Here is a 23,111-nt window from a genome sequence, read left to right on the forward strand (position 1 = left end):
AAAGAGTGGCTCTTATAACCACAACTGCAAGTGTCTTCCTGAGGAAGAAATCTTGGTGATACTCTAGATTCCTTTTATCAACTCCAAATGATTCTAATTTCTATCCATTCTACATTCTAAACTTCCAAATAAACTATCTCCTTTTTACTCTTACAAAAACTACTATAGTTTTTTTTTTATATTTTTGGCCCTATTTTTCACCTCTATTACTACAATCTAATTTAGAACTAGTTTTGACTCTGACCTCTTTCCTTTGTTTTATACCCTCTATAATGTCACTGAACTGTGATTTTCTTAAGTGCGGTTCTGATCATATTAGTGTCCCTGGCTTAAAATCTCCTCATAGTTTCTGTCTGAAACCTTAGTTTCTGAGATTGGGACTGGTGTAGAGGGGCAATCTCTCATCTCACCTACGTACATTAACCTGGTTTTAAAATGTCTTCTTGTAATTATCAAAACATTTCTCAAAGGCAATTTAGTGCAATTTAAAAATAAATTAAAAAATGACGATGTAGTGCATACAAATTGTAACTTTACCTCTTAGATCAGTAAAGATAAAGTGTGAGGTAATAGAATTAATATCAGAGTACATTTTTACATTGATTGTGATGAAAATGTAGGTATTTAAATATGACAGTAAAAAACAGTGAACTTCATTCTTTTTTTTTTTAAGAGAGAGAGAGAGAGAATTTTTTAATATTTATTTTTTACTTTTTGGTGGACACAACATCTTTATTTTATTTTTATGTGGTGCTGAGGATCGAACCCAGCGCCCCGCGCATGCCAGGTAAGTGCGTTACCACTTGAACCGCATCCCCAGCCCCTGAACTTCATTCTTGTTATAAAACTTGCCTCCACTTTAATTGTCATTACCTAGGTTATTTTATGTACCATAAATATTCCATGTCTTCTAGTTTTTCTTAATACATAATAAGGAATTTTCAATATAAAGCCTGGATAAATGAAAGATTTATAAGCTTAAGTGTACATATTAGGTATTTTGAGTCAATGACCTCCAATATAAATAAGCTTTACCAAGCTGCTGTAATATTTAGAAAAGTGATTATTCCTTTCTTTAAAAATGAAAATCCCAATAAGAATCTCAGAAAAGTTATTATAAATATTAAGAAATGTAATTTATAGTTCAAATGGGAAGGCCAAGACCTAGAATATTGACATAATACTGAAGAAGAACACAAATGGAGGACTCACATTAGCCTTTCAATAATGTTTTGTATGGTTAAAATAAGAAGGTGATAAAACTACAATTTCTCTAATCACAGTTTATTGTCATTCAAAGGGATTAATTTTTTTTTATTTACAATGCTCAAAATGGGGCAAATAACAAGAATAAATCTCAAGAGAATATGCTTGATAGATGAGGTACAGATATTGCAAAGTGAGTGAGATATAATTTAACTTAAAGTCCAAAGTGTTAAAACCTAATTGCTCCAGTAGGATGCAAGCATACCTTTGTAGATGTTAAGTCAAATTGAAATTTGAGCAGTACCTTCCTATGAGAGGTTCTTGGGGAGAGATATTTGATCAACATATCAGAAATCCATGACCACACTCAAGGATGCTCAACAGTAGCAAGCAGTGCTGCTGTTGGTGGGTGAGGCTTTGTAGAATTGTTCAAAGGCCAACAAAGGGTAGCCCTGCCATAAGCTAAACTCTCAATGTCTGTCAAAATTGTAGATTTATATATGTTTTGGAGTCTTCTAGTTGAAGCTGATAACTCACATATATGATCTGATAAGATATGATATAATGTTTTCATGGGGATGGTGGTTTCATACCATGTTCTTTATTTTTATTTTTATGTGGGGCTGAGGATCAAACCCAGTGCCTTGCATGTGCTAGGCGAGCGCTCTACCGCTGAGCCACAACATCAGCCCCACATTCCATGTTCTTAACACAGGAAAACATGCTATTCACATAGTAAACTGTGTATTTGGAATAACTTCAAAGCTATATTACAAAAACTATAATGATCAAGGCATTGGCTGTTAGTAAAACAATAGACATATTTATCAACCAAACCAAGTAGAAACCCAGAAATAGACCCACAGATACAGGTAGGTATCTTAGACAAAGAAAAGTTGATTCAATGGAGAAATGATAGTCTTTTCTGGAACAATTGTATGTTGATGTGGGGAAAAAATGAACATAGATATTGGTCTTACATCTTTTAATTCAAAATGGATCATAGGACTAAATGTAAAAAACAAAATATTAAAATCCTGAAAGAGCCAAGCATAGTGGTGCATGCCTGTAATCCCAGTGACTTGGGAGGTTGAGGCAGGAGGATAGTGAATTCAAAGCCAACCTTAGCAACTAAGTGAGGCACTTAGCAACTCAGTGAGACCCTATCTCTAAATAAAATATAAAAAAGGACTGGGGATGTGGCTCAATGGTTAAGCACCCCTGGAAGATAGACAAGCTTGGATTTTACAATGAGCTTTTAGATTCAAAACCAAAGATTTGATCCATTAAAGAGAAAATCAGCCAGGCATGGGGGTACCTTTCTGTAATCTTGGCTGCTCAGGAGGCTGAAGCATGAGTATTGTGAGTTTGAAGCCAGCCTCAGTAACTTAGTAAGGCTCTAAGCAACACAGCAAGACCCTGTCTAAAAATAAATGTCCCTGGGTTCAATCCCTAGTACCAAAAAAAAAAAAAAAAAAAAAAAAAAAGAAAGAAAGAAAATCAATTAAGTTGGACTTCATAAAATTAAAACCTTCTACCCTGTGAAAGACATTGCTAAGAAAGTATAAAGACCAGCCACAGACTGAGATAAATTTTTGCAAAACAAAAATCTGATAAATCACATATCCATAATATTAAGAGACTCTTAAAACTCAATCACAAAACAAAGAGGGGAGGCTCAAGATGGCAGAAGTGAGCAAGGCAGCAGTCCTGGATCTCCTTGCAGCAAAGGGAGAGGCAGTGAAGGAAAACCAAAATTGAGAGAAATTTACTATAGGTATATACAAACTTGAGGAACAGCAGAGCTCAACTACAAAAAGTTTTTGTTCTTATGAGGTTGAATAGAATGAGATCTGGCCCCAAAGCAACTATAGGTGTATAGGGCTCAGTGGTATTGCTTAAAATGGGGCTGATATTAGGATCAGCAGAGATCACATAGTGAATTAAAATATCATCATCTGAATAATCACCCAACACAGGCTCTTAAGAGAAAGAAGCTCACAAACTAGTCCTTCATGTAGATGAAGTCAGAACCATAACACGATAGATGGGGACACATACAAATAATATAAAAAAGCAAGGCAACAAACCATTCCAAACAATTCCAAATGCCTCAACAATAGACTTCTTTGACAACACAGTGTAGGAAATGTGAGAGAAGGAATTTAGAAAGTTCCTAGTTAAACTGTTATATGAGGTAAAAGATAATGTAAGGAGTGAAATCAGAGAAGATACACGAAGTGAAAGGTCACTTTAATAAGGAGATAGAGACTCTGAAAAAAGATGTATCAGAAATCCTCAAAATGAAGGGATCAATAAGCAAAATAAAAATTCAATGGAAAGCATAACCAATATATTAGACCACTTTGAAGATAAGAGTTTAGGCAGCAAAGATAAAGTATATAATCTTGAAAGTAAAGTTGATCATAGAGAAAAAGATGTTAAGAAATCATCAACAGAATTTTCAAGAAATATGGGAGAGCATTAAAAGGCCAAATTTAAGATTCATTAGGATAAATGAAGAGTCTAAAATATAAATTAAAGGAATGCACAATTTTTGAAATGAAATAATGTCAGAAAAATTTTCAAACCTCAAGATTGAAATGGAAAATCAAATACAAGAGGCATATAGGACTCCAAATATGCAAAATTACAGTGTACCCACACCAAGGCACTAATAAAAATGCAAAATAACTGAATGGGCATTTTAAAAGCTGCTAAAGAAAAATAATTGGTCACATTTATAGGTAAACCAATACAGATCTCAAAAGATTTCTCAACCCAGACCCTAAAACCTAAAAGGTCTTGGAATAATATATAACAAGCTTTGAAAGAAAATGAGTGTCAACCAAGAATACCATATCCAGAAAAAAATTAAGCTACAGAATTGAAGATGAAATAAAATCCTTCCACAATAAACAAAAGCTAAAAGAATTCACAGTTAGAAAGCCTGGACTACAAATCATACACAATACAACATTTAATGAAGAAGAAATGAAAAATAACAATGAAGCAGAGAGAGAAACTACACTAGAAGAAGAGTCAATCAGAGACTTTAAATCAATGTAAAAACTAGAAATAAAATGACAAGGAATAAAAATTATCTCTAACAACATTGAATGTAAATGGTCTAAACTCATCAATCAAAAGATATAGGCTGGCAGATTGGATTAAAAAATAAGGCTCGGGGCTCAGGCTTGGCCCAGATCTTCCCACATCAACCTGTGTGGGACTGAAGCTCAGAGTAGGACCGGGTCCATCCTGCCACTGGCAGACACCCGCTGGAGCTCAGGCTCCAGGACAGGACCGCTTTTTCTGACCAGCAGACCACTGCTGGAGCCCAGGCCTGGCCCAGATCCATCTACAACAACATACATGGGACCCAGGCCCAGGGTGGGTCCAAGTCTGCCACCCCCCCACACACACCTGGGAGCCCAAGCCTATCCCCCTTCCATCTTGGGATACTGTAGATATTACCATAGCCTTCCCCATGCTCCCCTACCTTTTGACAACAGACAGGGACTAGAAACAGCTGCATCACAAAGACAGTGTAAGGTCCATCTTTTCAGCCCCATCTCTGTAAGATGTTGTATTCATCTTGGGGCACTTCTATTATCTTGAATTACCTCAGATATTGCCACCATTACCTTTAGTTGCAGTAGCATACATTAAGGAATACCAGCAGGGTCTGGTAGCCCAACATCAAGGGGAGGTATAGAAAATCTGCACGGATACTACAAGAATTTAAGGTGAAAACGGTAATATCTCAGATCCACACTGCAAGAAAGGAAAACACATAGACAACATGAAAAAACAAGGGAGGAATGTGCCCCAAACAAACCAGGATACTACAATAACAGAACCCATGGACAGTGAAGTCCATGAAATGTCAGAGTAGGAGTTCAGAAGGTTCATAATTAAAATGATCTGTGAATTTAAAAATGACCTAAATAAGCAAATACAGGCAAGAATTGATCACCCCAACAAAGAGATAAGAGAGCAAACACAGGTAGCAAAAGATTACTTCAAGAAAGAGATACTCTAGAAAAAGAAAACAGTCAGAAATTCTTGAAATGAAGGAAACAATAAACCAAATGGAAAACTCAATAGAAAGCATAACCAACAGGCTAGATCACTTGGAAGAAAGAACAGCAGATAATGAAGACAAAGTATACAATCTGGAAATTAAAGTTGACTACACAGTGAAAACAGTAAGAAACTATGAACAGAACATCCAAGAATTATGGGACCTCAAAAGACCAAATCTAAGAGTTATTAGGATAGAGGAAGGCACAGAGTTTCAAACCAAAGGAATGCACAGTTTCTTCAGATAACATCAGAAAATTTCTCAAGCATGAAGAATGAATTGCAAAACCAAATACAAGAAGCTTACAGGACACCAAATGTACAAAATTACAACAGATCTACATCAAGGCACATTATGATGAAAATGCCTAGTATACATAATAAGGGTTGAATATTAAAAGCTGCAAGAGAGAGGAATCAGATCACATATAGGGGGAGACCAATTCGGATCTCAGCAAATTTTTCAACACAGATTCTCAAAGCCAGGAGAATCATGGAACAACATATAACAACCTCTGAAAGAAAATGGATGCCAACCAAGAATCTTATATCCAGCAAAATTAAGCTTTATATTTGATTATGAAATAAACACTTTCCATGAAAAACAAAAGTTAAAAGAATTTACAGCTAGAAAGCCTGCACTAAAGAACATCCTCAGCAAAATATTCCATGAAGGAGAAATGAAAAAGAAATGATTAAAAACAACAGAGAGAGGTATTACACTAAAGGAAATCAAGTCAGAAGAGAAATCAAGTCAAGTTAAAAACCAAAATAAACAAAAATGCCTGGGAATAAAAATCATGACTCAATAATAACCCTGAAAGTTAATGGCCTAAACTCACCAATCAAAAGACATAGACTAGCAGATTGGATAAAAAAAAAACCAACAATATGCTGCCTCCAAGAAACTCATCTCAAAGGAAAAGATATTCATAGACTGAGGTGAAAGTTTGGGGAAAATCATACCACTTACATGGACTGCAGAAGCAAGCAGGTGCATCCTCATATCAAATAAAGTAGACTTAAAGCTAAAGTCTAGACTTCAAAAGGGATAAAGAAGAAAACTACATACTGCTCAAGGGAGCCATATGCCAACATGACTGAACAATTATAAATATATATGCCCCAAACAATGGAGCATCTATGTTCATCATACAAACTCTTTTCAAGTTCAAGAGTCAAATAGACCACAACACAAAAATTTTGGGTGACTTTAATATACCTCTTTCACCACTGTATAGGTCTTCCAAACAAAAGCTGAACAAAGAAACTATAGAACTCAATAATACAATCAATAACTTAAACTTAACTCTAACATATATAGAATATTTCATCCTTCAATGAGTGAATATACTTTCTTCTCAGCAGCATATGGATCCTTCTCTAAAACAGACCATATATTATGCCACAAAGCAACTCTTAGCAAATATAAAAAAGTAGAAATACTACCCTGCATTCTATCAGATCATACTGGAATGAAATTAGAAATCAATGATAAAATAAGAAATAAAAGCTACTCCAACACCTGGAGACTAAATAATATGCTCCTGAATGAACAATGGGTTTCAGAAGACATCAAAGAGGAGATTAAAAAATTTTTAGAAGTAAATGAGAACACAGATACAACATCTTGAAATCTCTGGGACACTATGAAGGCAGTTCTAAGAGGAAAGTTCATTGCATGGAGTTCATTCCTTAAAAGAAGAAAAAGGCAACAAATAAATGACTTAACATTATATTTCAAAACCCTAGGAAAAAGTAGAACAAGTCAACACCAAAAGCAGTAGAAGACAGGAAATAATTAAAATCAGAGCTGAATTTAATGAAATTGAAACAAAAGAAACAATTGAAAAAAAATGACAGAACAAAAAGTTGATTCTTTGAAAAAAATTTTAAAAAATTGACAGAACATTAGCCATGCTAAGGAAGAGAAGGAGAGAAAACTCAAATTACTAATATATGTGATGAAAAAGGTACTATCATACAGACACTTTAGAAATACAGAAGATAATTAGAAATTATCTTGAAAACTTGTACTCCAATAAAACAGAAACTATCAAAGGCAATGACAAATTTATGGAGGCATATAATTTGCCCAAATTGAATCAGGATGATATATACAATTTAAACAGATCAATTTCAAGCAATGAAATAGAAAATGCCATTAGAAGCCTACCAACCAAGAAAAGCTCAGGACCAGATGGATACACAGCCAAGTTCTACAAGACCTTTAAAGAAGAACTAATACTAATACTCTTCAATTTATTTCAGGAAATAGAAAAAGAGGGAGCACTTCCAAACTCATTTTATGAGGCCAGTATCACCCTGATTCCAAAACCAAAGACACATCAAAGAAAGAAAACTTCAGACCAATATCTCTAATGAAACATAGATGAAAAAATTCTCAATAAAATTCGGGCAAATTGAATATAAAAACATATCAAAAAGATAATATTCCATGATCAAATGAGGTTTCTTCCAGGGATGCAAGGCTGGTTCAACATATGGAAATAAATAAATGTAATTCATCACATCAATAGACTTAAAGATAAGAACCATATGATCACCTCAATAGATGCAAAAAAAGCATTGGACAAAATACAGCACCACTTCATGTTCAAAACACTAGAAAATCTAGGGATAACAGGAACATATCTCAACATCATAAAGATTGTCTATGCTAAGCTCCAGGCCAACATCATTCTAAATGGAGAAATACTGAAAGCATTACCTCTAAAAACTGGAATAAGACAGGGATGCTCTCTTTCACCACTTCTGCTTAACATAGTTCTTGAAACTCTGGCTAGAGCAATTAGAAAGATGAAAGAAATTAAAGGGATATGGATAGGTAAAGAAGAACCCAAATTAGCACTATTTGCTGACGATATGATGCTATACCTAGAAGACCCCCAAAATTCCACCAGAACTAGTAAATTAATTCAGCAAAGTAGCAGGATACAAAATCAACACTCATAAATCAAAGGCATTTCTGTATATCAGTGACAAATCCTCTGAAAAGGAAATGGGGAGAACTACCCCATTTACATTAGCATTAAAAAAAATACTTGGGAATCAACAAAAGAGGTGAAAGATCTCTACAATGAAAACTACAGAATGCTAAAGAAAGAAATTAAAAAAGACCCTAGAAGATGGAAAGATCTACCTTGTTCTTGGATAGGCAGAATTAATATGATCAAAATGACCATACTACCAAAAGCACTATACAGATTTAATGCAATTCCAATCAATCAAAATCCCAATGACATTCCTCATAGAAATAGAAAAAGCAATCATGAAATTCATCTGAAAAAATAAGAGACTCAGAATAGCTAAAGCAATCCTTAGCAACAAGAGTGAAGGAGATGGCATCACTATACCAGACTTTAAACTATATTAAAGAGCAATAGTAAAGAAAAAATGGCATGGTATTGGCACCAAAATAGACTTACAGAACAATGGTAGAAAATAGAGGTCACAGAGACAAACCCATATAAATACAGTTATCTCAGACTAGACAAAGGCACCAAAAACACACATTGGATAAAAGATAGCCTCTTCAACAAATGGTGCTGGGAAAACTGGAAATCCATATGCAGCAAAATGAAATTAAGCACTATCTCTCACCATGTTCAAAATTCAACTCAAAGTGGATCAAAGACCTAGGAATTAGATCAAAAACCCTGCACCTAACAGAATAAAAAGTAGAACCAAATCTTCATCATATTGTATTAGGCCCCGAATTCCTGAACAAGAGTCCTAAAGTGCAAGAAATAAAATCAAGAATCAATAAATGGGATAGATTCAAACTGAAAAGCTTCTTCTTAGCAAAAGAAACCATCAGTGAGGTGAATAGAGAGCCTATAGAATGGCAGCAAGTTTTTACCACAGGCATATCAAATAGAGCACTAATCTCTAGGATATATAAAGAACCCAAAAAACTTAACACCAACCCCCCCCCACAAATAACCAATCAATAAATGGGTTAAGGAACTGAACAGACACTTCTCAGAAGAAGATATGCAACCCATCAAAAAATATATGAAAAAATGTTCAACATCTCTAGCAATTAGAGAAATGCAAAACAAAATACTCTAAGATTTCATCTTACTCCAGTCAGAATGGCAGCTATTAAGAATACAAACAACAATAAGTATTGGCAAGGATGTGGGGGGAAAGCACACTCATTCATTGCTGGTGGCATTGCAAATGGGTATAACCACTCTGGAAAGCAATATGGAGATTCCCTGGAAAACTGGGACTTGAAGCACCATTTGAGCCAGCTATCCTACTCCTTGATTTATACCCAAAGGACTTTAAAACAGCGTACTACAGGGACACAGCCACATCAATGTTTATAGCAGCACAATTCACAATACCTAAACTGTGGAACTAATCTAGATGCCCTTCGGTAGATGAATGGATATATAAAATGTGGTATATATACATAATGGACCAATACTCACCAATCAAAGAGAATAAAATCATGGCATTTGCAGGTAAATGGATGGAGCTGGAGAATATAATGCTAAGTGAAATTAGCCAATCCCAAAAAACCAAATGCTGAATGATTTCTCTGATTTAAGGATGCTGATTCATAATATGCTACAAGGGTTAGGGGTTGGGAGGATTAAATGAACTTTAGATAGGGCAAAGGGGAAAAGGGGAGGGAGGTTAAGGAAGGGAGCATAGGGGTAGGAAAGATGTTGGAATGCAATGGTCATCATTACACACAAAATAAGGCCCAACAATTTGCTGTCTCCAATAGACTCTCCTCATAGGCAAAGACATCCACGGACTGGAGGTGAAACGATGAGAAAAAATATATTATTCTCATGGATCTCATAAGCAGGCAGGGGTTACTATTCTCATTTCAGATAAAATGTACTTGAAGCCAAAGTTATTCAGAAGATACAAAGAAGGTCATTTCATACTACTTAAGGGAATCATACAACATTTATTGTTAATTATCATTCTGGATGGAGTGAGAAGAAAGTAGTTTTGGTGTAGTTTTTTTTTTAACCTCCTCAAAAGTTATTTTTTCAAAATTGATAACAATACCTGATAACCAGATCCATGGTAATAATACATTTTATATATGAAAGACTCAACTAAAACAATTCCAGAGTGCTACTAGCAGAGGTCACACAGAGGTGAAATGTGGTACTTCCAATGCTGTCTTCTGTGAGATCAGATAAGTTTCAAAGCATGAGAACTCAAATAGGTGCTCCATGGGCTGGTGGCTGCCCTAAGGAGGTCTTAAGGTAGCACTAGATGCCAAACTTCAGCACTGCCCCCAATTGCATGCATAAGAGCATGCAGTCTGACCTGGCTTTCTTCAGCTTCCTAGGGGATCTGGTCAGACGCCAGAAGTGGGTGGAGAATTGTAGGAGAGCTGACTTGGAAGGTAAGAAAACAACCTGATCAACCAAATAAACATTATGGATTGTGTGCCAAACACTTCAAGACATCTATGATCTGTAGAATTCTACATTTCATAGGGGGCATCAGAAAAGTAAAGAATGATTGTGTTATTTTATTTCCCAAAATTAATTGAAGCAGATACTTGTGAAGTCAAAGTGGATACAAAATCAACTTTTGATTGATAATGCAATACCAACAATATTTGATCTTACCAGTCATTTGACAATCCACATAGTAGACACAGAAAATGAATAAAATAATTGAGTGAAGATGAAATCAGGACACTGAAATAGAAAAAAAATTGACAAAACTTATGAACAGGAACAAAAAAAAAAAAAAAAAAAAACAAAGAAACAACAGCAATGCTCAGAACCCCAGTGCAGAAGAATAGGGTGATGAGCCAGATGAAGATATTTTACCTTTAAGCTTAAAGAGAAGGAAAACAAAGAATACTCTTTTTTAAATTTTTATTTATTTATTTATTTAGTCATACATGACAGTAGAATGCATTTTGATATATAATACATACATGGAATGTACATACATCAATCATATTGTCTATTCTATTCTGCTGCCCTTCCTATCCTCCCTACTCCTCCCCTCCTCTCCCATCCTTTCTCTCTATCCAATCTAATGTGACACATTTTTTTCTTTTTCTCATTACAATATCATATATGTATTCTGTATAACAATGAGGTTCTCCTTCCATCTTCTGTGCAACTCCCCTTCTCCCTCTTTTTCCCTCCCACCTCTCTTCTCTGTTTAGTGGTAGTCTTCTTCTCATGCTCTTCCTCCCTATCCCATTTTGAGTCACCTCCCTTATATCAGAGAAGACATTTGTTTTTTAGGGATTGGCTAACTTCACTTACCATAATCTGCTCTAATGCCATCCATTTGCCTGCAAATGCCATGATTTTATTAATTTTTAGTGCTGAGTAATATTCCATTGTGTATAAATGCCACATTTTTTAATCCATTCATCTATTGAAGGGCATCTAGGTTGGTTCCACATTCTAGCTATTGTGAATTGTGCTGCTATTGTGAATTGTGCTGCTATAAACATTGATGTGGCTGTGTCCCTGTAGTATGCTCTTCTTAGATCTTTTGGGTATAGTCCGAGAAGGGGTAGCTGGGTCAAATGGTGGTTCCATTCCCAGCTTCCCAAGGAATCTCCATACTGCTTTCCAAATTGGCTGCACCAATTTGCAGTCCCACCAGCAATGTATGAGTATACCTTTTTCCCTGCATCCTCACCAGCACTTATTTTGTTTGACTTCATAATGGCTGCCATTCTTATTGGAGTGAGATGGTATCTTAGAGTAGTTTTCATTTGCATTTCTCTGATTGCTAGAGATGGTGAGCATTTTTTCATGTATTTGTTGATTGAATTGTATATCCTCTTCTGAGAAGTTTCTGTTCAAGTCCTTGGCCCATTTGTTGATTGGGTTATTTGCTTTTTTGTTATTTAACTTTTTGAGTTACAAAGAATACTCTTAAAGTCTTCATTTGAAGTTTTGAATATTATGGGGAAAAAAATATATATACATATATATACACACACACACACACACACACACACACACACACACACACCTCTGAATGGGCATGAGGCTGATGAAACCTCAGAAGGTCTCTTCACTCCTGATAACTTTCAGGCCCTTTTGGAGTGCTAGATAAATTTTGGTGAAGAGGTCCTTAGAAAATACTCAGCAGCTAACATGTTGTTCTGTTCAAGAACATAGCAGAAACAGATGTTAGAGATCTGTGAGATCTGCATTCAGGAAGAAACCCTCAGGGATGGGAAAGGCTCACACTTCTCTTCCATTATCACTGAGGATGTGGTGGACACAGAAGGGGAAGAACACCTTCCAGTGTTGGTGAGGTTTATAGATGAATCTCGTAGCCTGAGAAGAATTTGTGGGCTTCCTGTCTTATGAAACTAATGCAGAAATTTTGGCTGTGAAGTTTCATACTACAATAACTGAGACATGGGGACTAAATATGGAGTATCATCATGGCCAGGTTTACATTGTATCTAGTGGATTCTCTTCCAAAATGAAAGTTGTTGCTTCTAGACTTTTATAAAAATATCCTCAAGCTATTCACACACTCTGCTCTTCCTATGCTTTGAATATGTGGTTGACAAAATCAGTGCCTGCAATGAGGTGCCTATTGCATTAGGAACAATTGAGGAAGTTTGTTCTTTTTTCCATCCATCACCACAATTGCTATTAGAACTTGACAATGTAATTTCTGTTCTTTTTTAGAACAGTGAAGAAAGGGGTAAAGAACTGAAGGAATTTTGACGTTTTCAATGGACAGGCAGGCATGATGCTTTCAAAATTTGGGTGGATCTCCTGCAAGCACTTGTTTTAGATTGTATAAATAGTGACACAAATATTAGATGGTATAACTGGTCGAACATTTGTGCTCTGTAGTGCAATAACAGATTTTGATTACACTGTTACCACTGTTGTTCATAAAAATGTCTTATGTTTTACAAGAGCCTTTATAAGAAAATCTCTAGGGATAAATTTTTGATGTCTTCTTTGCCTGATCACAGTGCTTTATTCATTCAGTAATGGAAAATATTAAAGTTTATCATGAGTTTTGGTTTGAGGAAGCAACAAATTTGGCAACCAAACTTGATATTCAGATTAAACTACCTGGAAAATTGCGTAGGGCTCATCAGGGTAACCTGGAATCTCAACTAATCTCTGAAAGTTACTATAAAGAAACCCTAAGTGTTCCAACAATGGAGCACATCATTCAGGAACTTAAAGATACTTTCAGAACAGTTCCTCAAAGCTCTTAAATGCTTATCCCTGGTACTCTTAGCCATGGGACAGCTCAAAGTCAGTACATCAGAGGCGCACCATGCTGACATGAACAGAAGTGACTTGCCTAATTGCGACATGCTCTCAGTCAAGCTTCACTGTTGGAGAATCAAATGGAAACACAAGGGAAAGATATAGAGCTTCCATCCACCATTTATGAAGCCCTCCATCTGCCTGATATCAAGTTTTTTCCTAAAGTATATGCCTTGCTGAAGGTCCTGTATATTCTCCTGTGATAAAGTTTAAGAATAAACACTATGAAAATGGACGAAAGCATCTCAAAACATACTTGAGGAACACTTTGACAGACCAAAAGTCAAGTAACTTGACTTTGCTTAACATAAATTTTGATATAAAACATGATCTGGATGTAATGGTAGACACATATATCAAACTATATACAACTACGTCAGAACTTCCTACAGACAATTCAGATACTGTAGAAAATACCTGAAAGACTTTTAAAATGTGTTTTTCCTTACAGAAAAGCCATAAGGTGTATGGAGGTCACTTAATCACTGAGTATTCTCTCACAGGCCTCTCATGAATACATTAGGCATTGGTAATCTGCCAACATACATGGCACCTATTTGAGTTTTCATGCTTTGAAAACTTGTCTGATCTCACAGAAGACAGCATTGGAAGTACCACATTTCACCTCTGTGTGACCTCTGCTAGTAGCACTCTGGAATTGTTTTAGTTAAGTCTTTCATATATATCAGGTATTGTTATCAATTTTGAAGAAATAAATTTTGAGGAGGTTAAAAAAAACTACACCAAGATTTCTTCTCACTCCATCCAGAATGACAATTATCAAGAGTACAAATAACAATAAATGTTAATGAAGATGGTGAGAAAAGAGTATATTCCTACATTGTTGGTGGGCCTGCAAATTGGTGCAAACTCTCTGGAAAGCAGTATGGAACACTAGGAATGGAACCACCATTTGACCCAGTTATACCACTCCTTGGTATATAGTCAAAGGATTTAAAATCAGTATGCTACAGTCACACAGCCACATCAATGTTCATAGAAGCACACTCCATAATAGCTAGGCAGGCTATGGAGCCAAGGTAGGTGCCCTTTAACAGATAAATGGATAAGAAAAATGTGGTATATATACAGAATGGAATATTATTCAGCCATAAAGAAGAATGACTTTATGACATTTGCTGATAAATGAATGGATCTGGTAACTGTCATGCTAAGTGAAATAAGCCAATCTCCCCATCCAATGGTGGAATATTTTCACTGATATGTAGAAGCTAATAGTAAGAGGAGGGGGCCATATTTTTAAAAAGTTCAGTAGATTAGACAAAGGTAAATGAAGAGAAAGGAGGGGCAATGGGAAGAGGAAAGACAGTTAAATGAATCTGACATAATTATATATACACATGAATATAACACATTGAGTCTCACCATCATATACACCCACAAGAAATTAATTAATAAAAACTATGGGTAAATGACAGAAAGATCACTAGAGGCAAGGTAACAGGAGTTGTGAGAGGGAAGGGGAAGAAGAGGTATTGGGGACTAAATTAGAACAAGGTGTATTCCATGCTTTTATAATTATGTCAAAATAGATTCTACTGTTATATAAAACTAAAAGAACCAATAAGATAAAACAAAGAATCCAATTAAAAATGGGCAAAAGAGCTGAAACCACATAATGATGGCACATTATACATATGAAATAGCTCAATATCCTTCATTGTTAGGGAATTGCATATTAAAATGAGATACCATTACACACCTATTGGAAGAACATCCAAAAACACTGACAAATACCATATGCTGGTGAAAATAGGATGCTTATAAGAATGCAGGATGGTATAGCCATTTTGGAAGACAGTTTGATAGTTTTGATAATTTCTTACACAGCTAAAATAAACCATCTTACTATATGATCCAGCAATTGCACTCATAGGTGTTTACTCAATTGAAATTAAAACATGTCCATTTTAAAAGCTGCTGACAAATACTTATAGCAATTTTATTCATTTTCACCAAAAAATGAAATCAACCAAGATGTTCTTAATAAGTGAATAAGAAACTGTGCTACATTCATACAATGCAATATTTCTCATTGATAAAAACATTAGCTATGAAGCCATGAAAAGACATAGATGAATGCACATTAAATGCATATAACTAAATGAAAGAAGCCAATATGAAAAGGCTAAATTCTAGTCGTATTTAATTCCAATTATTTGACATTTCTTAAATTTCAAAATTATAGAGACAGTAAAAAGATCTGGGATTTCCAGGAATTGGAGTGAACAGAAGGAGAATTGAATAGATAAACCATTTTGGGGGGTGGGCATGAAGACTATCCTATATGATACTTTAATGGTAGATATATGACATTATGCATTTGTCAAAACCTGTAGAACATTACAGTGATAAATCATAAACCTCAATGTGTGCAAATTTTTAAAAATTTTATTATTTAGGAGCTTGGAAGATCCATGAAAGGAATGCAAATTATAGCAAGAAAATCTAACTATAGATTTTTAAATGTATGAAGAAATCTCCCTGAAGGGGTGGGGGACAGAGGCACTGACTTATATAACATTGGAAGTGAATCTTTGAGACTCAGTGCAAAAGGAATTATACTTAATCATTGTATTTAAGTTGATAAAATTATTTTCTATTGTGAGTACTTTTATAAATTCTGATACCTCTATTCAGTTATATTGGAATTGAATAATTAAGTAAATAGGTAGCAGATAGTAGAAACCAGATTTTCTCCTTGTTGCAGTAGGAATTATCAGACAAGCAAGGGCAGTAGGCTAAAATGATCCATTCGGTAATAATTTAGATTTGGAGACATCACTATGAATTGTCATGAATTAGCTTAATATAGATACAGATGGTTATAAAGAGAAATGTTAAGATATTTATATATATATAAATAAATATACATATGATATATATTATATAATATATATTATGTGTGTGTGTAATTTTTTTCTTTCTCTCAGCTGAGAGGGCCTAAAAGAAATGATACTAGGTTAGCAAAAAGTATATTTAGAGCCCCTAGATCTTGTTTCTAATATCTTCTCCAATAAAAAGAGCCATAGTTCCTTGGAGAAATGGTAGAGTCTAGGAACAAGGCAGGAAATATTTCAATCTAAAAAACATTGTAGAACCAGAAATTAAGGAAGTACTACTACTAGTAATAATAATCTATATTGATGGTCAAGGAATATATAGGAGCCAATTGATAGAATTTCCAAAATGACGGAAGCTGGAACAATTAGAACAAGAAAATAAGTAAGGTGGTATTGATCAGTAACCTAAAGCATAAAATAAATACACATAAGTCTTAACTAATAGAAATAAATAAATGCACCCCCAAATACAAAAAAGAAAAATTCTAAATTATTACTAGATACTACAACCTCAAGGAGGGGGAAATACTTAACTCTTTCCTAAGTGTGGGCTGCACATCATATAGTGACTTCCTTTCAAAGTGTTCAGTATGAAAAAAAAGAAAAGGAATACTAACTTTACATTGGGGAAACTTGAAAAATACAGCCTGAGCCAGATGATCAAGGCAAATTATCAACAGTGGTAAGCCATGTTAGCATAGGTTCCTTAACCCTAGTGTAGTCATGAGAAAGATATCCAACAAATCCTAATAGAAGGCATCCTACAAAATAGCTGACAAGTATTCTTAAAATTGTCAAGGCTATTGAAAATATTAAAAGTCTGAGAACTGTCACGATCAAGGGGAGCTTAAAGAAACGTGACAACTAAATATAATGTATCCTGAATGGGCTCCTGGGACAGAGAAAGAATATTAAGTAAAAACTAAGGAAATCTGGATGAAATTTGGACTTTAGTTAGTACAACTGTATTAATATTGGCTCATTAATTGTAACAAGTGTACTGTACTAATACAAGATGTTAATAATAGGGAAAACTGAGTGTGGAGTATATGGGAACTCTTTATACTATGTTCTCAATTTTTCTATAATTCTTAAGTTGTTCTTTTAAAAGTCTATTACAAAAGCATTATTTGAAGGCCTCAGAATAATCCAGTGGTTTGTCTCTCCTGTAGTTTTGACAGTGTTTCCTGTCTTGCTGACTCTACTTCCCTATCAGACATCACTTTTGATGGCAACCCAATAGCTCAAGAGTCATGGTACAAACACACTGTCCTTCAGAATATGATGCAGCTGCGCCAGCTAGATATGAAGAGAATCACGGTGAGAACATTTTCAAAGTGTTTTCCATATTGTTTTCCTAAATGTGGATTAGGAAATTGAGATACCTACCTTTTGCTTGAAATGCTTCTTAATTTTAGTTAATTATGGAACTATGCATTATCATAACTGTATACTTCATAATTATAATTCCAATTTTTACTACCTGCTCCCATCTCCAATTTCCTTGAAGATTTTTGTAAATTTATAAATTTTGCTTTCTATTTAAATTAATTATCATGCTTATTTTTCAATCTTGCTTAATATCCAACTAACAATTTATTTTGGAATGCATGGTAAGGACTTCATTAAGTGAATGACATAGTGCAATGATTAAGAACTTGGCTGCAGGAGCCAGACTATTGGAGTCTGAATACTGGCTTGACTATTTTCAACCATGTGACCTTTGGCAATTTGACTAATATTTCTATATTTCATTTTCCTTCAAGTAAAAAAAGAATCATAATTGCCCTGTGACATAGAGTTGTTGTGAAGATAAAGTATCAAACTTTGGAGGGATATGAGGCTCATAGAAAGTTTTGTATGCAGTCATTTATGTTAATGTTGTACCTTCCAAAATAGCTCTTTTTTAAATTAATTCCCTTTTTCATGTACTTCAATATTTTGATATGGCTGCTCATCTAAGTGAATCATGCAAATGTGGCCCCTTCTTTATAGGTGCACAGTGCACATTAGCATATTATCGGCTTTAAGAAGTTCTCTAAGAAAGAGACTTGCCTGACTTTGTTTCATTGCATTCCTTATTTATTTATTTTTCTCAGAAATATCTATTAATAACCTTAGTTTGATTATCTGTGTCCTAAGAAAAAATCCCAAGCCTCTGTTTTTTCTCTTCTAGCGTCTGCTAATTTTGATGTGGATTGTGTTGTCACCTAGGTTTACTCAATTGCCAAGTGACTTGTTCTTTGTATACCATCTTCGCAGTGTGTGCACTTATTTTTTTTTTTCATTTACACCTCAGCCATATTATGGACATTGAGGCAGGTTAGCAAATATTGAAGTGTGGATGAAAAGACTCAATATCAAGAGCCTCCTAGGGTTCTCCCTCTTTCTTTGTTCCAGGATGGACATATGATTCTTTGTCCTCTCAGATTATTTATATCTGTACTATCAACATTGTTTTGTATTTTAGGCATAATTCTTTACCCTAACCTCCATGTCTTTCTTAAGTAAGCATTCTTGATACTTCTAATTGCTCTTCCCATGAGGCTGAGTTGAGTGGGGAAAGACAGCTGTAGAGCAGATTTACACAAATTAGTTCATAATTATGTGTTTTTCATAGGGAATGTGTTTGGCAGACTTGTCTACTGAGCCAATATATTCTTTTTAAAATTTTTTAATTTATTTGTTCTAATCAGTTACACATGACAGCAGAATGCTCTTTGATTCATTGTACACAAATGGAGCACAATGTTTCACTTCTGTGGTTGTATATATAAAGTAGGGTCACACCATTCATTCAATCATACATACCCCTAGGATAATGATGTCCATCTCATTCCACCATCTTTTCCATCACAATGACCCATCCCCTCGCCTCCCTCTCCTTTGGCCAATCCAAAGTTCTTCCACTCATCCCATGCCCCACACCCCCATTATGGGTTAGCATCCACTTATCAAAGAAAACATTTGGCTTTGGTTTTTTGGGATTGGCTTACTTCGTTTAGCATGATACTCTCTAACTCCATCCATTAACTTGCAAATGCCATAATTTTATTCTCTTTTATTGCTGAGTTATATACCATAGTTTCTTTATCTGTTCATTTATTGAAGGGAATCTAGGTTGGTTCCACAGTTTAGCTATTGTGAATTGTGCTGCTGTGAACATTGATGTGGCTGTGTCCCTGTAGTATGCTATTTTAAAGTCCTTTGGATATAGATCAAGGAGTGGGATAGCTGGGTCAAATAACGGTTCCATTCCCACTTTTCCAAGGGATCTCCATACTGCTTTCCAGAGTGGTTGTACCCATTTGCAGTGCCACCAGCAATGTATGAGTGTGCCTTTTCCCTCACATCCTTGCCAACACTTATTGTTGCTTGTAATCTTGATAACTGCCATTCTGACTGGAGTGAGATGAAATCTTAGAGTAGTTTTGACTTGCATTTCTCTAATTGATAGAGATGTTGAACGTTTTTTAATATATTTGTTGATTGATTGTATTTCTTCTGAGAAATGTCTGTTCAGTTCCTTAGCCCATTTATTGTTTGGGTTGTTTATTTTTCTGGGATTAAGTTTTTTGTGTTCTTTGTATATCTTAGAGATTAGTGCTCTATCTGATATGCATGTGTTAAAAATTGGCTCCCATTCTGTAGGCTCTCTATTCACCTCACTGTTTCCTTTGCTGAGAAGAAGCTTTTCAGTTTGAATCCATCCCATTTATTGATTCTTGATTTTATTTCTTGCACTTTAGGACTCTTGTTAAGGAAGTCAGAGCCTAATCTGACATGATGAAGATTTGGGCCTACTTTTTCATCTATTAGGCGCAGGGTCTCTGGTCAAATTCCTAGGTCCTTAATCCACTTTGAGTTGAGTTTTGTGCATGGTGAGAGATAGGGGTTTAATTTCATTTTTGCTGCATATGGATTTCCAGTTTTCCCAGCACTATTTATTGAAGAGGCTATCTTTTCTCCAATGTGTGTTTTGTGAGCCTTTGTCTAGTATGAGATAACTGAATTTATATGGGTTTGTCTCTGCATCTTCTACTCTGTACCATTGGTTTTCGTTTGTGTTTTTGTGTCAATACCTTGCTACTTTTTTAACTGTAGCTCTGTAGTACAATATAAGGGCTGGTATTGTGATGCCTCCTGCTTCACTCTTCTTGCTAAGGATTGCTTTGGCTATTCTGAGCTTTTTAATTTATTTATTTATTTTAATTTTTGCTTTGGGGTACCAGGATTAAACGCACAGGCTCTTGACCACTGAGCCACATTCCTAGACTTATTTCGTATTTTATTAGAGATAGGGTCTCACTGAGTTGCTTAGCGCCTTACTAAATTGCTGAGGCTGGCTTTGAACTCACAATCTTCCAACTTCCACCTCCTGAGCCGCTGAGATTACAGGCGTGCACCACCTCACCGGGCCTGGACCTTTTATTTTTCCAATTGAATTTCATGATTGCTTTTTCTATTTATATGAGATATGACATTGGAATTTTAATTGATATTGCATTGAATGTGTATAGCACTTTTGGTAGTATGGCTATTTGACAACATTGATTCTGCCTATCCAAGAACATGGGAGATCTTTCCATTTTCTAAGGTCTTCTTCAATTTCTTTCTTTAGTGTTCTCAAATTATTCCATGAAATATAAAAGGAGGGAACCCTCCCAAACTCATTCTACAAAACTCGTATCACCCTAATGCCAAAGCCAGACAAAAACTCATCAAGGAAAGAAAACTTCAGACCAATATCCCTGATGAACATAGACACAAAAATTCTCAGTAAAATTCTGGCAAATCACATACCAAAACATATTTAAAAGATAGTGTACCATAATCAACTAGGGTTTATCCCAGGGATGCAAGATTGGTTCAACATATGGAAATTAATAAATGTAATTCACCATATCAATTGACTCAAAGATAAGAATCATATGATTATATCAATAGATACAGAGATACCAGTAGCAAAATACAGCACCCTTTCATGTTCAAAACACTAGAAAAACTAGGGATAGTAGAAGCATACTTCAACATTGTAAAAAGCCATCTATTTGTAAACCGAAGGCCAATATTATTCTAAATGTAGAAAAATTGGAAGCATTTTCTCTAAAAACTGGAACAAGACAGGGAGGCCCTCTTTCACCACTTCTATTTAACATAGTCCTTGAAACTCTAGTCAGAACAATTAGACAAAAGAAATTAAAGGGATTCAAATAGGAAAAGAAGAACTCAAACTAACACTATTTGCCCATGACATGATTCTATACTTAGAGGATACAAAAAATTCCACCAGAAAACTTATAGATTTAATAAATGAATTCAGCAAAGTAACAAGATATAAAATCAATATCCATAAGTCAAATGCACTTCTATAACTCACTGATGAATCCTTTGAAGAAGAAATTAGGAAAATCATCCCATTCATAATAGCTTAAAAAAAAAAACTTGGGAATCAATTTAGCAAAAGAGGTGAAAGACCTCCATAAGAAAAACAACAGAACACTAAATAAAGAAATTGAAGAAGACCAATATAATCTTTAGGACAGTAACCATTCTTCCTCTTTCTTTTCCTGACACATATAGATACTCTATAATTTTTTCCTTTTTCTTTTCTTTCTTGCCTAATTCTGAGAATGTAATTGAATTTACTAATGTTTAATAAAGCCTTATTAATTGAGTAAAATTTACTTTCATTTCTTAAATAAAGTAGAATCATACTATATATTGTTCTTTTACATTCTATAAGATGTATTTGCCTGGTAAGGAAATGAGAGAAGGTCATGAGAATAGAATTGGGGGCGTCTGTACTGATAATTAAAGAGCAGCAATATTTATAGAGCATACAAATATAAACATAGAGCATATCTGTTCCTTCATGGTTTAATTTTAACAATTAAAATTTGGAAACACTCTCAAAGTTACAGAAAAAAAGTACAGAACAAAGAATGTTTTTTCTTGAACTCTGAGAGCAAAATGCTGACTTGATTCTCCAACAACTGTATAAGCAAAGACATCTCCTATAAAACCTCACTACAACTAATGAAAATGAGAAATAAACATTAAAATATTACTAGCATCTAACTCTTGCACCACATTCAACTCTCACCAATTAAATTAATAATGTTTTCCGTAGCAAAATGCTCCAGTGCTATAGATGCCTTTTGTTATCATGCCTCTGTGTGTGTGTGTGTGTGTGTGCACATGTGTGTGCATATAATTTGTTGTTTTCCTGGAATAGCTCCTTGCTTTTTCTTAAATTTCATAACTTTGATAGTTATTAAGATTACAGATTAGTTATTTGGTAGAATGATTCTCAATTCAGATTTTTCTACTGTTTTCTCATGATAAATTTTTACTTATAGATTTGGCTTAAATGTCATAAAAGTGAATTTATGTTTGCATTGCATCCTATCAAGAGATTTGTTATTCATATTTATCCCTTTACTGATGACGTTTACTTTGATGATGTATTCCAGGTTTTTTCCTTGTGAAGTTATTATTAATAACTTTGTAATCCCGTTCCTCAAAGAAATTTTAACTTATGCATATCAGTGTGAACTGATGATATTTAGTTTCACCTTTTTAGTTGAGTGTGGAAACAATGGCCCTTTTAAAGGATTCCTGATAGCAGGTGTTTGGAGCTGGCTACATGTTTTTGTAAATA

General features: G+C 34.8%; 1 protein-coding gene and 1 pseudogene across 2 annotated transcripts in view; both read left to right on the forward strand.

Moving 5' to 3' along the window:
• Positions 1-23,111, forward strand: part of Lrrc49 (leucine rich repeat containing 49) — a 180,098-nt gene that overhangs the window by 88,905 nt on the left and 68,082 nt on the right. Inside the window, exon 10 of one of the 2 annotated variants that reach the window (XM_076848673.2) lies at positions 17,620-17,767. In XM_076848673.2, coding sequence (XP_076704788.1) covers positions 17,620-17,767 — 148 coding nt within the window. The remainder of the gene's footprint in view (positions 1-17,619; positions 17,768-23,111) is intronic. The other variant, XM_076848674.1, reaches the window with a different exon arrangement.
• Positions 10,564-14,004, forward strand: LOC143394135 (52 kDa repressor of the inhibitor of the protein kinase-like; annotated as a pseudogene).

This window comes from Callospermophilus lateralis, chromosome 3 (assembly GCF_048772815.1).
Source record: "Callospermophilus lateralis isolate mCalLat2 chromosome 3, mCalLat2.hap1, whole genome shotgun sequence".
Lineage (NCBI taxonomy): Eukaryota > Metazoa > Chordata > Mammalia > Rodentia > Sciuridae > Callospermophilus > Callospermophilus lateralis.